The sequence below is a fragment of the Podarcis bocagei genome, assembly GCF_964188305.1.
Source record: "Podarcis bocagei genome assembly, chromosome: 1".
In the NCBI taxonomy this organism is placed as follows: Eukaryota; Metazoa; Chordata; class Lepidosauria; order Squamata; family Lacertidae; genus Podarcis; species Podarcis bocagei.
Genome location: NC_138125.1, coordinates 22105758 through 22122285, shown reverse-complemented (window position 1 = coordinate 22122285; position 16528 = coordinate 22105758). Strand labels below are relative to the sequence as shown.

General features: G+C 42.1%; 1 protein-coding gene across 1 annotated transcript; it reads left to right on the top strand.

The window, feature by feature from the left end:
• Nucleotides 1-640: 640 nt before the first annotated feature.
• On the top strand, nt 641-15195 carry LOC308575473 (serine proteinase inhibitor 2.4-like). Its single transcript, XM_081174198.1, has 5 exons — nt 641-1614; nt 10087-10266; nt 11301-11562; nt 11851-11911; nt 14880-15195. The coding sequence occupies exons 1-5, from the start codon at nt 1119-1121 to the stop codon at nt 15012-15014; spliced, it is 1134 nt and encodes a 377-aa protein (XP_081030324.1). The 5' UTR covers nt 641-1118; the 3' UTR covers nt 15015-15195.
• The last annotated feature ends 1333 nt before the right edge of the window (nt 15196-16528 follow it).

Below are 16528 nucleotides of genomic sequence, written 5' to 3'. Positions count from 1 at the left end.
AGGCTGGATCTTCCACTAAAAAAATAAAAGTTTCCTGAATCTCACGGAAGGAATTTATGCCTGCAGTGAAAGCCAGAGCGACTTTGGAAGGTCCCCTCATGCTCTGGTTATTCAGCTGGGGGAAAATGACTTGGCCTATTGGAAATGCGTGGACTTGATGTGGGACTTTTACAATGACTTCAATGAACTGATTGCCTCATTGCCAGATTCAACCCTAATTTGGTCACCACTGATGGAGAGGCGTGTATGGAGAGACGGTCGGTGCCCTATTGCGATAAACAAAGCCAGGGAGCTTTTGGAACATTTGGTGGCGTGTAGCGTGGCAGCTCTGCGGGGTTGGGTCATTGACCCCCCCAACATCCAGTTCTGCTAAGTGGCCCTCTCCTGAGAGGATGGCGTACATCTTTCCAATGTGGGAAACGATATGTGGTCGGCAGATATGATGGTTGGGATTAGGGACTGGTTGCAGGTTTGAGGGTATTGGCGGTGAGCTTTTGCTCGAGTGGCGGCTAGGCATTGGTATTGTTATGTAGATGGAAGGGGGGAGGAAGCGCCATCACCTCCCTCGCATATCAAACGGTAGTCCGATAAAGGATTCCGGGGGGCGTGGCCCTCCCTGTCCAAAGCCTGTGGAGGTGAGGGCCTAAGGCACGCCCCTGAGTGGTGACCCCAGGGGAGTTCCTAGTTGATGTGCATCAGCAGGACTCCCCCTACTGATGGTTAACCCTTCCCGGACTTCAAGCGAACAGGCTGAAGCCGGATAGTCGGTTAGGACCAATGCCTAAGCCAATACCACTCATCACCTGTAACCAATAAAGTTGTGGCCATATTTAGCCCATTAACCTAAAATATCTGTGTCATGTGTCTTTATTTCCACTGGGGGAAGTGAACTCACCATGCAATCTCATCTCTCATGGAAAGGAGGAGCCAAAAATATTTGCTATTCCAGCTAGAATGATTAAGAGGCACCAAAAACCCATCTCTCCCTCTACTATAGCCTAATGGCATGAGTGGTGCTTGATGACAGGTAAGGGGGGAGCTGGTCTCCAATGGAGCTGGTCTCCCAACAGAACTGATGGAGCGACTCTTAAGCCCCAGCTCCCCCTCTTCCCTTGGTCATGCTATCTGGGGCTGATGGGATCCAAAAACATCAGGAGGGCCACAGTTTCCCCACCTCTGACACAGAATTTTCAAGAGCAGATGATTTGGCCTTTAATGTTTTTGTTAGAAATTGGAATTGCTGTCTCTTTTTTATCAACCTGGGTAGGATTTCTCATAAAATTATTATTTCTTTTCCATCTATGGTTAACTTGTTCTTACTCTTTGTTTGGAGGATCTTATCTTTCATCCAGTTTTCCTTTGCTGCTGCTTTTCTTTCTTTGTCCATTGGGTGTCACTGTGTTCTTATTTATTCAACTCGCCAGCTTCTATCCTCATTTAAACCTCACTTTCACAATTTTGTCTTTGTCACTTCCTCCTTCTCAGTGATTACTCAGCGTCTTCAAACCCTCGTCATCATCTTATTTGTTAAATTCCCTTCCTTCAACTTCAAAGTGGCTGCTCTACACTGCCCAGCTCCAATAACAGGCAGCCTGCACCACTCTGCAATTTCTAGTAAGTCTGTTTCAGATAGTGTCCTTTTCAAATAGTTTAATTGCACACGACCCACACGAGGTAATTAAGAGGCTGATATGGGAATATGCAGCCTCCCTTACCCCCCCGCAAGGGAATGGGGGGGGAATGCCTTGCCAGCTGTGTCCATAATTCACCCCCGGATTCGAAATAAGGGGGTGTGGGCACTTGGCACGAAGCCCTTGAGTGAGGCCGGCTCTCCCTGATGCTGTCTCTAATCCACGCACTGGTTCGCATTAGCTCGAAATATATAATTGGAAATATATAATTGGAAAGAAGCTAATGCACATACATCAAGTGAAGATCGGGAGTAAAGACTGCTGATTAATGGATCTATGTGAGCGGAGCGACAGGCTGAACAATAAATCAAGTGAAGAATCATCATTAAAAGACATTCATGTTGGAGTGAAACGGAAAGGGGGGGAAGGAAAAAACTTTTCTTTTTGGGGGTCTTATGTGAGTACCAATAACCCTCCCCTCTAGAGAGAAAAATCGTTGCAAATTATTAATCAAAGTAGGAGATCAAGAACTGAGTGGAAATGAATTACTGATCAAAGAGAGGACTGGTAGAAACATCGGGGAATGGAAAGAAAGTTTTATGACACAAATGGTGTTTCGCTAAGACAGGCTTGCACATAGAAGGACGAGGGGGAGGAAAACCAGGGTCATCGGAATGTGAATGTATGGCTATCGGAATGTGATCTTGACCTGGCAGGGCCCCCTGAGATATGTCTGGCAAGCCTGGGGAAATCAACGGACAGACGGAGGAAATGTTCTTTACGGAGGTGTGGAAATGGCGTCTGTTCTTTATGTGATATGACTTTTGGAGAGTGTAAAACCCACACAGAGGATGTTTGTTTTCAACCCGCTTGTGAAGATTATCAGAGATCGCAAAGAAAGGAATATATGATAACAACAAGAAGATGAGGAAAGTAACAAAGAGACTATCTGGAGAGAACTGGATAGAACTGTTTAATTAAAGCAGCAACATGAGTGATGTTTGGACCCCTTTCGGAGCTTGAAGTATGGGTACCCCCAACAAAAATTTAAAAATCTGGCTGTATAATTTGGAATTAATGTGATTTGGAATTAATGTGATTTGATTGGCCTGTTAATAAAAATTATATTTAAAAAAAAGATAACGGGGGGGGGGGATCCATAGAGGGAGCTGCAACACTGCCCAGAATACAAAGCACCTCTTTCTTTTCAGGATTCAACTTCAGTTGTGTGATCTGCATTTTTCTGACCCACATCCACCCATCAGCCAGTTCCATCTCTTGCTTCTCTATGCCACCAGAGAACTAGAGCTGTCACTCACACACAGAGGGAGACACTTCTCCCCAAAATCAAGACCTTCCCATAAGCCCTGGAAGTTTTTTTACTACAGGCATGAGTTCCCTCCTTTTCCTTCCTCCCCCTTCCTTCTTGGCCTGCCTTCAGGACCTTTAGAAACAGCAGGGTTGGCCCTGTTGATTTGTGCCAGAGTGCCCCTCTTAAATGGGACATTCCAGGATCCAAACAGGATCCAGGATTGGCTTCTGTGATCCATGATGTCCCACTTAAAATGGGACAATTGGGGGTATGAGATTGCCAGGAGAACCCATTGACACCCCCAATTTTATCCTCACTGGAGGGGACCATACGCTGTAGACTTGGGACTCTTGGTTTCCATCAGAGGTGGTGGAAGGTCAAGATGGCGTTGTTAGTGGTAGCATTGACTTGAGCTCCGCATCAGTTGATGCGGTTTTTATTATTTTTATCAGTCTTTTATTAGCTTTTATCAGCCTCAGTATTTTATCTCTGTCATTTGGCAGCTATTATATTCACAAACTTGAGTTAAGGGCTTGAGTTAAAAGTCTTAGAGAAAGTCTTGGAAAGTCTCGGAGAAAGCCTTAATTAGCTGCAGTGTGGGGAAATGATTGTTTGTACATAAGAGCATGAACAAAAACTTTTATTATTGCAGGGTGATTTTGTAGCAGGAGGCATTGCTTGGAGCATGATGAGCGCATGAACACCTCATGCTAGATTAATGATTGGCCCACGTAGCATAGCCTGATTTATTACGGGATTTGGTGTGTTGACCTTATGCCCATATATGGCACTCTCTTTGTCTGCGGGCAGAGGCAAAAGTTGCATTCTTCTGGTTGTTACTTTTGGAGTACGGAACACAAGAAACGTTGGGCTGGAGGCAGAGAGTATGTTTTTTTTTACTGTACACAATAAATGTTGGCTACTAAGCTCTTTGAATCCAACTTGGCGTCAGAGGGACTAAAATATTTAAGGACTGGCAGAAGACTTTTTCAAGATTCATATGGCAGGGAAGAAGGCCAAGGATCAGATTCAAATTATTAACAGACCGAAAGGAGAGAGGAGGACTGGCAGTACCTGATTTAAAATTATATTATGAAGCGGCCTGTCTTTGCTGGGTTAAAGACTGGATAACCTTAGAGGACACGGACTTATTAGACCTGGAAGGGGCTGACAATAGATTCAGTTGGCATGCCTACCTCTGGTCAAATAAAGAAAAAGTACACAAAAGGTTTTTGAGCCATATCATTAGAGGTTCTTTGTATGAAGTCTGGGAAAAAAATAAGAAACTGCTGGAATGGAGAACACCCTGGTGGCTATCCCCAACAGATATCTTATCAATTAAAAAAACAAATATGGAAGAGCGAAAATTGACATATGAAGATCTACTAGTAAGATCCCAAGACAGCTGGAAACTAAGACCATATGAAGAATTAAAGGAGAAGTTGACGGGTTGGATACAGTATCATCAAATTAATGCAAAATGGACAGAAGATAAAAAAACAGGAATGAATGAAAAGAAGTCGAAATTTCAGATTGAAGTAATTGAAAGTAAATCGAAGATATTATCTAAGATGTACAATATACTACTGGAATGGGAAACTAAAGATGAAGAGATCAAAGAAGTTATGGTCAAATGGGCGATAGATCTGGGGCATAATATAGAATACGAAAAATGGTCAAAATTGTGGAGTGAGGGGTTAAAATTTACAGCAAGCGCTGCAATTAGGGAAAATTTGGAAAAGATGATTTACAGATGGTACCTAACACCAGAAAAACTGAGTAGAATGTACAAAACTGCAGACAAGGCTTGCTGGAAATGTAAAACAAAAGAAGGCATTTTTATACATATGTGGTGGACATGTGAGGAAATCAAAAAAATTTGGGACCAGATATATAATGAGTTAAAAAAGATATTTAGATACACATTCCCCAAAAACCCAGAGGCCTTTTTACTAGGGATGGTCGGGAAAGAAATTCAGGAAAAAGATAAAACTCTATTTCAATATTCAACAGCAGCGGCCAGGATGCTAATCGCTCAAAATTGGAAAAGCACAAATCTTCCAACGGTGAGGGATTGGCAATTAAAACTATACGACTTTATTGAATTGGCAAGATTGACACAAAGAATTAGAAATCACAGAAATACAAAGCTAAAAGAGGAGTGGAACAAATTTATGGTTTATTTTGAAGGTAATTTTAAAAACTTACCAAATACAGCAGGTCTGTTTTAAAACTTCCGATGTGCAAACTAAAAATAATATACCAGCGGTAAAAATGAAACTATTGAAAGTAAATACCCGAAATCAGTAGGGAAGGAAGTCGTTGTCTTTTACGTTCTTTGTTGTAGTTTTTTGTCCCCCCTCTTTCTTACCTTATTTGATTTTTTTTTCTTTTCTCACTTCTTTTTTTCCTTTTATCTTTTTAGTATGAATGTATTTGTTTTTTCTTGTTGTGTGTATAAAAGGAATTCAATAAAAAGAATTAAAAAAAAATGAATCCAACTTGGCGTAAGGCTGATTACTGATGGCGAGCAGGTTCTCGTGACTGCAGCTCAACTCAACCTACCAACTACATATCAGCAGGAGTGGAGATTAAACACCACCTTATCGTGGGAGGACGCCAAGCTTCCTGATTTATAGCAGAAATTAGTAGCGGCTCTATCTCTGGGAAAATGTCTAGGAAAAAGACGCAACCGGCCTCATCTCCACAAGTCAGCCCACAGCAGAAGAGCAAGCAGAGTAAAATGGACGATTCTGTAAGAGCCCAGAACTCAGAACCTACTACATCAAATAGAACCCATTCCCAGGTAGGTGGGGATGCTTTAATGGGTGGAGATCACCCAGAGGAGAATCACAGAATCACAGAACTGTATGCTGAGATGAGCACTAGTGAACTATTCCATGAACTGCTATCTGAGGGGGAACCGCTCTATGCAGAAATATTCGCGGACCACTGTCTGCTGACTGCAAGAACAGTGGAGGAAATAAACATCAAATTAGAAAAGGTAACATCCTGATGGTGTTGGTGCTTCTGGCAGCCAAAAATAGCTCACTCAGTACTAAAGAGACTGACCACAGCGTTGCCCTCCCCCTAGACCATCGTGTACAGGGGTGTAACCAGTCTGGACTTGATAACCGAGAGACCACAAATAGGAAAAACAACAAAAGTGAAAGTAGGGATCTGATCCAACAAAGCACTCAAGTAGCTCTCAATATATATCCATTTAATTGTATGCTGCCCTACTGGAAATCAATCGACAGTGTGAAGAGAAACTTTAAGCTTTTACTAAATACTCATTGCAACACTCTGATCATGATAAACTTGCTTTGCACGGACCCCCAGCACACTAGACTCATGCTGACATTTTCTGACTCTGCTACCCCTAAATAATTCAAAGATAGGATACTCCATTACGCCTTTGGCAGATCCAGAATTTCAACACTCTTTACCCCAGCTGGAATCTGATCAGCCAATGCCAAGTGACGCTCCTCCCAAGGGAAATGTGACACACAGAAAGCAAGAGACAGATTTAATTGTCTTTGACGAAGACCCCCCGATGGTCCCAGCAATTCACATAACACCATCGATGCCGGGAAATTGGGAAAATGTTGCAACTCAACCCCAAGAACAACAACACTGTGCATATCCTAAGAATGGTTGCATCACTACCGAACCAGTGGGAGAGCTGATAACAATTTCCTCACCACAATGAAGCCAAGCCGGTTCTCGTTCCTAGCCGAGAAGTATACCAGGCCTCTAAAGGGTAAACTCTTCGTGGCCTCCATGTATCTGAAATCAGCATTTGACTCCATCCCCAGATCCCAGCTATGGTCTAAATTAAATCTGATTTTGCAGGACAAACGACTCCTCTTTCTTATAAAAGCCCTGTACAATGGAACCAAACTGCAGGTCTGATGCGGTCGGCAGGACACTTGTCAGTTATCAAACAGTATCCAGATGACTAGGGGGGTGAGACAGGGATGCATTTTGGTCCCCACATTGTTTTGTCTATTCTTAAATGACCTAGAAGAGAGCTTAATGGACACCTTCCAAAAATAGGAATGAGAAGGACCGCCTTGTTGTTATATGGGGATGACGCGGCCATCATCTCATGTTCCAGACCGGGTTTGAATTCTCTGCTTAGGAAATTTTCTGATTACTGTTCTGGAAATGGTTTATCCATTAATTATGAAAAATCTAAAATTTTAGTTTTCAAAAGAAGCTTCTCCCGGTCTAAATGGGTGCTGGATGGCCATAACCTTGAACAGATCAAATACTTCAGTTAACTAGAGCTCACAATTCATCATACAGGATCTTGGAAGCACCACTGGCAAACGTCCCTTCAAAAGGCGGAGATCACAAAGCTAGCCATACTCAGATTCTTTTTCACAAAGGGAGGCAAATATGTTCCAGCAGCCTTAAGGGTTTTCAACGCAAAACCCGTTTCCCAACTCCTGTACGCTGCAAATGTCTGGCATAATGGGGACCTGCCAAAGGTAGATGGCTTTCAGGCAAAATTTCTACGATCTCTGCTGCAGATACCCAACTGTGTCCCCAACTCCATACTTCTGTTAGAAGCTGTTGAATGCCCAATTTCAACTAAACCACCTCTATTGGTCTGTCACCCCTCCCAACTGTATTACCTGGGTTATGAAGGCGCCCTAAAGACGTTAAAGAAAAATTATGGGTTAATGCACACAGTGACTTGCGATCTCGATCACACACATTCTTTAGTCTGCTGGCAGTAGGAGGGGGAAAGAAAATTTTCTTCTCAAGAGTATGTATATGATTGGTTGCATTATTATCAGGTTAATGAAATGTTTAAAAGGGTTTGAAATGTTTAAAAGGGTTTGTACCAACACCTGACCAATGAGGAATTTGTCAGCAAATGGCAGAAAACTATGGCTAAAAAAGCCATCTCTATTGGTCTATCACCCCCTCCCAACTGTATTACCTGGGTTATGAAGGCGCCCTAAAGATGTTAAAGCAAAGATTATGGGTTAATGCACACAGTGACTTGCGATCTCGATCACACACATTCTTTAGTCTGCTGGCAGTAGGAGTACAATATGGTCATGTCTTTAAGTTAACAACTTACATTAAAAATCTGACAGTACCAAATTATCGAAAGTATTTCACCAAAGCCAGACTAAACGTCTTTCCTTCTGGAGTGTTGGATGGCAGGTTGAGAGGAGTTCCCTACCAGGACAGACTTTGCTCGTGTGCTCAAGACATCGATTCCATAAAACATATTTTATTGCACTGTGCAAAATATGAGCAAGCCAGGGCTGAACTTTTATTAACATTTCCTTTCCCGGGAAAATCAGAGGCTAACTATGTCAGGTTCCTATTGGAAGACAGGACAAATGCTGGAACATTAGCAGTGGCAAAGTTTTTATCGGTGGTTGCAAGAACCAACGATCCCTATATTCTGAACAAAATGCTTGTTTAACCTGGAGGTAGGCTGTATGAATTGTGTATTGCTTTGTAATGATTTGTTGGGTCTCTGGACCATAAAAAAGATTGATGATGATGGTATCCAGCAATGCAAGCCATAGTCAATATTTGTTGTTCTTGGCTTAGTCCGTTGTGTTTAATGAAGGAGACAGTGCCCCAACATAAATAGCCACATACTGCAAAGAGTTTTCCCTGCTTCTTCCCAGAGACACCTCTGAACGTTCCGTAAGTATCAAGCGTGCCTTTCCCAATGATGCTACAGCAGAGGGTGGCTTGGAGGGTACCATGGGGGTGGTCTGTGTGTCAATGGAGATGTCAGGAAAGGAGAGAAGAGGAGCAGGTATGAAAAAGGAGGTGATGGTGAAAAATGGGTTGAAAAGGAGGCTGCAGAATAAATGGGGAGTTGCAAAGGGTGGTTAGAAATAGCATCAGGCACGTACTGAAGTCATGTAGGTGGTACATGACTTCCATCAGACTAGCCAAAATATACAAATTAAAATCAAATTTGTGTTGGAGATGTCAAGAGGTGGAGGGAACTATGTATCATGTATGGTGGGGATGTGGGATGTGGGAAAATAAAAACATTCTGGAGTAACATTCACGAAGAACTAAAAAAGATGTTTAGGACATCATTTGAGAAAAAGCCAGAAGCGTTTCTACTAGGCTTAGTCTCAAAAGACATCCCCGGTGATAAGAAAAATGTGTTTTTATGTGCCACAGCTGCTGCCAGACTACCATTAGCCAAAAACTGGAAAGGGGACACCATTCCCTCAGTAGCGGAGTGGCAAAACAAGCTTTGTGAATTTATAGATCTGGCTAAAATGACAGCAGCTACTAGATTCCAATCAAATCAAAAATTAAAGAAAGAATGGGAATGTGTGGAAGAATACATGACAAAACATCATTTCAAAACAGATTTATTGATATGCATTGACTGAAGTTCGTAAAGTTAAGGTTAAAAAAAGAAAAGTGACTAATGGGGAATATGTAAATAATTTTCCGTAACACAATATTATAGTAATGAATAATATTGAAAGCTGAGCATGGATGGAGCGAAGTCACAATGGTATAAATCAGAAAAACGAATAGACAGTAATATATATGTTGATAGTATGTATTGTAAAGAATAATAAAAGGTGTAACTGAATGTAACAATGCAAAATTAAAATGAAAGATAAAATGAAAAAAGAAAAAAGAAATAGCATCAGACAAATTTTGCTGTCTTTTACCTTATTCCATTTTGGGTAATTGACAATGTTTTTAACCTGTGCTTTTTCTGGGGGCATACAGTACTGGCACCATTTATTTATTTTTTAATTGTTAAATGTTTGGAACTTCCTATAGCAACTTCATGATGAGTCTTCATGATGAGTGCTGGCACATTTGTTTCCTTTTTTAAAACAAAAACATGGGTTTTAACAAAGATCACTTTGTCCCTAATATTCTGCCCAAAGGGGGGAAAGTGGGTGTTTTTAAAATTTTCTGCCAGAATGCCAGACAATAGCTGAAATGCAAGCCAGAGTCCTCCGCACAACAGTACCAGAGAAGCTTAAGAGACCGGAAAGGACAAAAGCAACAAATAAAGATTGTCTGCCATGTTAATATAAAATAGACCTAAACACAATGCCAACATCCTTCATTGTATAGTTGCAATGATAATTTTTAAATGTGATCCCCTCCCCCCAGAGAACTTCCAGAGGAACACAATGCCTCACATCTACCCGTCTTTGCTTCTGGCTGGGCTCTGTGCTTTTGCCCACTGTCACCACAAGGGGGACGATGACCATTCTTCTCTTGCTGAAGGTGACAGAGATTTGCCTTCTGTGAAGATAGTCCAATTCTACTACGACCTTCCTTCGGAGACTGGTGAGAAGAACATCTTCTCTTTTTTTATAATATTTTTATTCATTTTCAAATACAAATTTATACGACCATTATCAGAATTTATCACATAATCTTCTTTTTTTTTACTTCCCTCAGTTTCTCAGCCAATCTTCCGTTTTATTTATTTGTTTACACATTTTCTAATTTTAATATTGCCTTTAAAATATACCCTCCCCAGCCTTTACAGTCTTTTTTACATATTTCATTTCCTACAATTCCTAAAAGAAAAGCCTCCGGTTTCTTAACAGATGTATATTTTAACATCTTTTTCAATTCATTATAAATAATTTCCCAGAAGCCTTTCACTTTCTTACATTCCCACCACATATGATAAAATGTCCCTTCTTTTTCTTTACACTTCCAACACTTATTACATGTTTTATACATTTTTGCAAGTTTTACTGGTGTAATATACCATCTATATACCATTTTCATAACACTTTCCTTTAACGCAGTACATGCCGTAAATCTTAATCCTTCATTCCATAGTTTTATCCAATCATCCAATTGTATATTATATCCAAAATCCCTGGCCCAATCACTGATTTAACTTCGTCATCTTTTGTATACCATTCCAGCAACAATTTATACATTTTTGATAAAATTTTATAGTCGTTACTTAGTATTTCTGTTTGAAATTTTGAATCCTTTCCCACATAACCACACTCTTTACAATCCTGTTTAAACATTTCATTAACCTGATAATAATGCAACCAATCACATACATACTCTTGAGAAGAAAATTTTCTTTCCCCCTCTGACCATTTCCACTGCCTTGGCCCTAGTGTCACTGGGAGCTGAACAGCTATCTTGAGTCAGCTTTTGTCAGGACTTGGCTTTAATGATATTAAGTAATTGGGAACTAGATTAAGAACAGAGCAATAAAGGCAAGTATCTCAGCACAAAATGCCACAACATGCCACAAAAACAGGAGCTTTTATTAAAAGCTCTGAGTATGACAATTAATATTTTGAAGAACTAAATGACATGTATACTGTTATTGTTCTTTCCATAAGCCAATTGTGAAAAACGTTTCAATTCTCTGAATACAAGAGAAGGAGACTTCTATGTGGATGAGGAAACAACGCTGAAAGTCCCTATGATGAACAAAGACAGCTGGTTTGAGACTTACCATGATATGATCCTGTCCTGCAAGGTAGTGCAGCTCCCTTACGTTTCATCATTTTTAATTCTTCCTGACAAAGGAAAAATGAAGCAGTTGGAAAATGCTCTTAGCAAAGACGTTTTGTTAAAATGGAGGAATTCTACAAAATCACAGTAAGTGGGCATGCTATAGTGGAAAGAGTGTAGTACATATTTGTAGGTGTAAATGTATTGTTGTGAGGTTGAGGGGTAGTGATAGGCTGTGTAAAGACCAAGTCCCTTGTAATTCCAGAACAGGATCAGTTGAGCATAGACATCGCTGAGACAGGAGTGCTAGGAATGTGGGCTTGGGAGAGCACATCTTTGATTAGAATTGTGTCCTGCCATATGACACCCAAAATTCTCCTGGCACATTTTTTTCCGAAGCAATACCTCACTAGCCTCTGGTTCCTCTTTCAACAGGAGAATAGATCAAGCAGACCTCTCTGGAATTCGTGGGAAGCGTGAGGTGAAGATTTCCAAGGTAGGCTTCTCAAAATTCTACCTGTTGATCTATATTTTCTTGCATCCTCCATTTTCTACAGAGGTACCCTCTTGTCTGAATTATGTTCAAATGAACATAATTTGGGGTACTGAAACCACAATCCCATCTCTCATGGAGAGGAGGAGCCTAAATATTTGCTATTCCAGCTAGGATGATTAAGAGGCACCAAAAACCCATTTCTCCCTCTACTATAGCCTAAGGCAGTGTTTTTCAACCACTGTTCCGCGGCACACTAGTGTGCCGCGAGATGTTGCCTGGTGTGCCGCGAGATGTTGCCTGGAGGGAGGCGGGCGAGTCGGGCGGCGAGAGGCGGGGCGGCGACGAGGAGGAGAGGCTGCCCAGCGCGGGGCTCTCGCCGTCTGCCTGCCTGGCTGCCTGCGAGCTCGGCGGGCAGCGCCTCCGCCCGCAGCGCCCGCCTCGCGGCTCTCATTCCCTGCCCCTGCCAAAGCTCACCCAGCCAAGCCGCGCTCTCCTTCCTGCCTCGCTTTGCTGCCTCCTCCCCCCCACCCCCAAAGCTTGGAGGTTCCCCGGCGCCGACCCGCAGGTTTGACCCCCTTCTCACACCTGTTCGCGCTCCTTGCACGGAATGGGGCGGATGGGGAGGAACGGGGCTCGCCGCTGCCTCCGCTCGCCCTCCCCCCCTCCGCCGGCGGTCCCGCGATTCTTGGCTTTTTGGCGGTTGGCACAGAAGGAAGGCAAGGGGGAGGGGAAAAAATTGAAACTTACACTTTCGTGCGTCCCTCCCGGCGTGACGCTGCGCGCTGACGTCACGGGGCTGTAATGGTGGTGTGCCTCGAGATTTTTTTCATGAAACAAGTGTGCCTTTGCCCAAAAAAGGTTGGGAAACACTGGCCTAAGGGCATGAGTGGTGCTTGATGACAGTTGAGGGGAGAGCCCCAATGGAGCTGGTCTCCCAACAGAACTGATGGAGAGACTCTTAAGCCCCAGCTCTCCCTCTTCCCTAGGTCATGCTATCTGGGGCTGATGGGATCCAAAAACATCAGGAGGGCCACAGTTTCCCCACCTCTGACACAGAATTTTCAAGAGCAGATGATTCGGTACCAATTGCTTTGCGAAAACTGCAGTTAGCATTGGAGAAGGAGGAGAAATCTGATATATTTGCAAGCTTTGTGCAGACAGTCTCGTTTATCACATACCTGCTTTAGTCTGACCTGCTCAGGCACTGTAATTCTTTTTTACGATATATACGATATCTTTATTGTCATTGTGCCACACAGAACAATGAAACTGAAAATCTACATAAAACATTCACCCCCCCTAAAAACTCTGAAACCCCATTTTAAAATACAATATACTATAGTGCTGATTAATTATATGCTGTGTGTATTACTGCAGCATAATTTTAAAGTATATTACTAAATATGTCTTTTATCCAGTTATATAAACTTTTTGTATTTATCTGTTTATGTGCTGGCTACCTAGTGTTTATAATATTATAAGAGTAATATGCCTTAGACTGTGTTGATCACAGCAACTATCGCAAGTTCTTAAAGAAATGGGAGTGCCTGATCACCCCATCTGTCTCCTGAGACATCTCTATGTGGGACAAGAAGCTACAGTTAGAACTCGATATGGAACAACTGATTGGTTCAAAATTGGGAAAGGCGTATGGCAAGGCTGTATATTGTCTCCCTGCTTATTTAACTTATATGCAGAATTCATCATATGAAAGGCTGGGCTGGATGAATCCCAAGCCGGAATTAAGATTGCCAGAAGAAATATCAACAACCTCAGATATGCAGATGACACAACCTTGATGGCACAAAGTGAGGAGGAATTAAAGAACCTTTTAGTGAGGGTGAAAGAGGAGAGTGCAAAATATGGTCTGAAGCTCAACATCAAAAAAACGAAGATCATGGCCACTGGTCCCATCACCTCCTGGCAAATAGAAGGGGAAGAAATGGAGGCAGTGAGAGATTTTACTTTCTTGGGCTCCATGATCACTGCAGATGGTGACAGCAGCCACGAAATTAAAAGAGGTCTGCTTCTTGGGAGAAAAGCAATGACAAACCTAGACAGCATCTTAAAAAGTAGAGACATCACCTTGCCAACAAAGGTTCGTATAGTAAAAGCTATGGTTTTCCCAGTAGTGATGTATGGAAGTGAAAGCTGGACCATAAAGAAGGCTGATCGTCGAAGAATTGATGCTTTTGAATTATGGTGTTGGAGGAGACTCTTGAGAGTCCCATGGACTGCAAGAAGATCAAACCGATCCATTCTTAAGGAAATCAGCCCTGAGTGCTCACTGGAAGGACAGATCGTGAAGCTGAGGTTCCAATACTTTGGCCACCTCACAAGAAGAGAAGACTCCCTGGAAAAGACCCTGATGTTGGGAAAGATGGAAGGCACAAGGAGAAGGGGACAACAGAGGACGAGATGGTTGGACAGTGTTCTTTAAGCTACCAGCATGAGTTTGACCAAACTGCGGGAGGCAGTGGAAGACAGAAGTGCCTGGCGTGCTCTGGTCCATGGGGTCACGAAGAGTCGGACATGACTAAACGACTAAACAACAACAACAGCAATATGATAATATTTTATATTATGTATATATGAAAGAAATGTTCGTATTTATAGCATAATCAGCCTGGAATGGGGATCTTGCTTCTCATCAACAGTAAGGGAGAGAGATAAGAACTAGGAAAAAAATAATTATGGAGAAGATTGACATCAAGATTTTCAGAAAATTCCATCAGTTCCTTGAGGCTGGCTGATACAAAAATATGATGCTCAGAACTGGTTAGAGGAACCAGATCAATAGGTAATCAGAGTGAGAAACGACCACATGATGTTGTTTCTTAAGACTGGTTTGTGGATTTATTTGTTTTGAATGCCTAGATTTTCTCATGATAAAACCCTGAGTCAGACACAATCTTGCAATCTGAGTCAGACACTAATTTTTGTTGTATTTCTTTGTATTTCTTTGCAGGCTATTTACAGAGCTTATATAAATGTCTACAAGAATGGCACTGAAGCTGCAGCTACTACTGCCACTGAAATTGTTGCTAGATCCCTTCGTCGTGTATTTGCTTCCAATCGCCCCTTTGTGTTGGAGATTGCTTAGGAGGATACCATCACCTTCATGGGAAAAGTCACGAATCCTACTGAGGCATGATTTCTCAACTTGTGTTGTAGCACAGAAAACATGGAGTTTCCAATATGAAGCATGATTGATAAGATGTTTTTAGGTATCGGAGTGAATACTGTCACATGTTCCCAATCCGAAGAAATAAAACACTGATTGAGTTGTCTGCAAAATCACTTGGCGTTTTTCTTTCTTTTCTCACAATCTTAAAAAATATGCCGTTTATTTCATGTGTGCTCTCTAGCGTTCACTCCATGATCATTTGGGGCGTGTAGACCCCTGTACCATTTGAAAGATCAGGTTAACAGTATTTTATTATTAACTCTCATGCAGGTGTAGTATCCACAAGTAGCCAACAGTTGCAGGGAGAAGGTCAGGTAGCTCAAAAGCTCAGAATAAGCTGAGGCTTTCAGGAGAGGTTACAAATAATAAAAAAGGTTTATTTGACTATGCCCAAAGCAAGAGGAAGAACAAGCAATTAGCAGGTCCTCAGTGTGGAGAACACGGAGAAATTATATTCGGTGTTAGGGTGAAGGCAGAACTGCTCAACACATACTTGGCCTCGGTCTTCACTGAAAAGAAAAGCAGTGCCCAACCTGGTGATAACAGGAAAAAAATAATAATCCATAGAGGGAGCTGCAGTCTAAGACTGGGAAAAAAGATGATAATGGAACTTAAAATGAATTCAAATCTGCAGGGCCTGATGAGCTGTATCCAAGAGCCTCTGTCTATAATCTTGGAGAATTCTTGGAGAACAGGTGAGGTCTTTGCAGTCTGGAGGAGGGCAAATGTTTTCCCCATCTTCAGGAGGGGGAGAAGACATTGGCAGTGACCTTGACTTCAAGGTCCTAGAATAGATAATTAAACAATCTGCCTATGAGCACTTAGAAAAGGATGCTGTGATTACCAAGACCCAGCATGATTTTCTCAAACAAATATCTGTATATTTTGTCTCTTGTCATATGTCTTAGGCATGTGCATTTTATCCTACAGTGCTTTGGCTTCCTTGGATTGCTGTTAAATGCCCCTGCAGTTTCATTGCCTAGTTGCCATCCTTCCCATTTAAAGTGTCATAAAATTTTCACTCTTATCACTATTGGATGTCACTATCGGAGTTTCCCCTCTCTCTGGGAGCTTCCAATAAGGATTAAAGAGCCTCAGGCAGGTATATACTTCATTTGATTTACAACAACAACTACCGAGAGCAGCCCTGGGCCATCTTCCATCAGGATGTCAGTTGCTCACTCTGAATCCCCTCCCCTTCCACAGCAAGAAGTGCACCAAAGGTCTGCTCCCCACCCTTGTGCTTCCATTGTTCATTAACATTTTCAGTCCTCTGAGTTCGAGGGGAGGGAAGGAATTCCCCGCCACTTTCAATTGAAGAATATCCCAAACTCTCCCTCCCTCCTGGTTCCCTGGCTACCATATCAAAGCTGTCTAACTCTTCCCCCAACTGTGCAGCCTCTAAATCTGCTTCTGGGAATGTTGAAGGA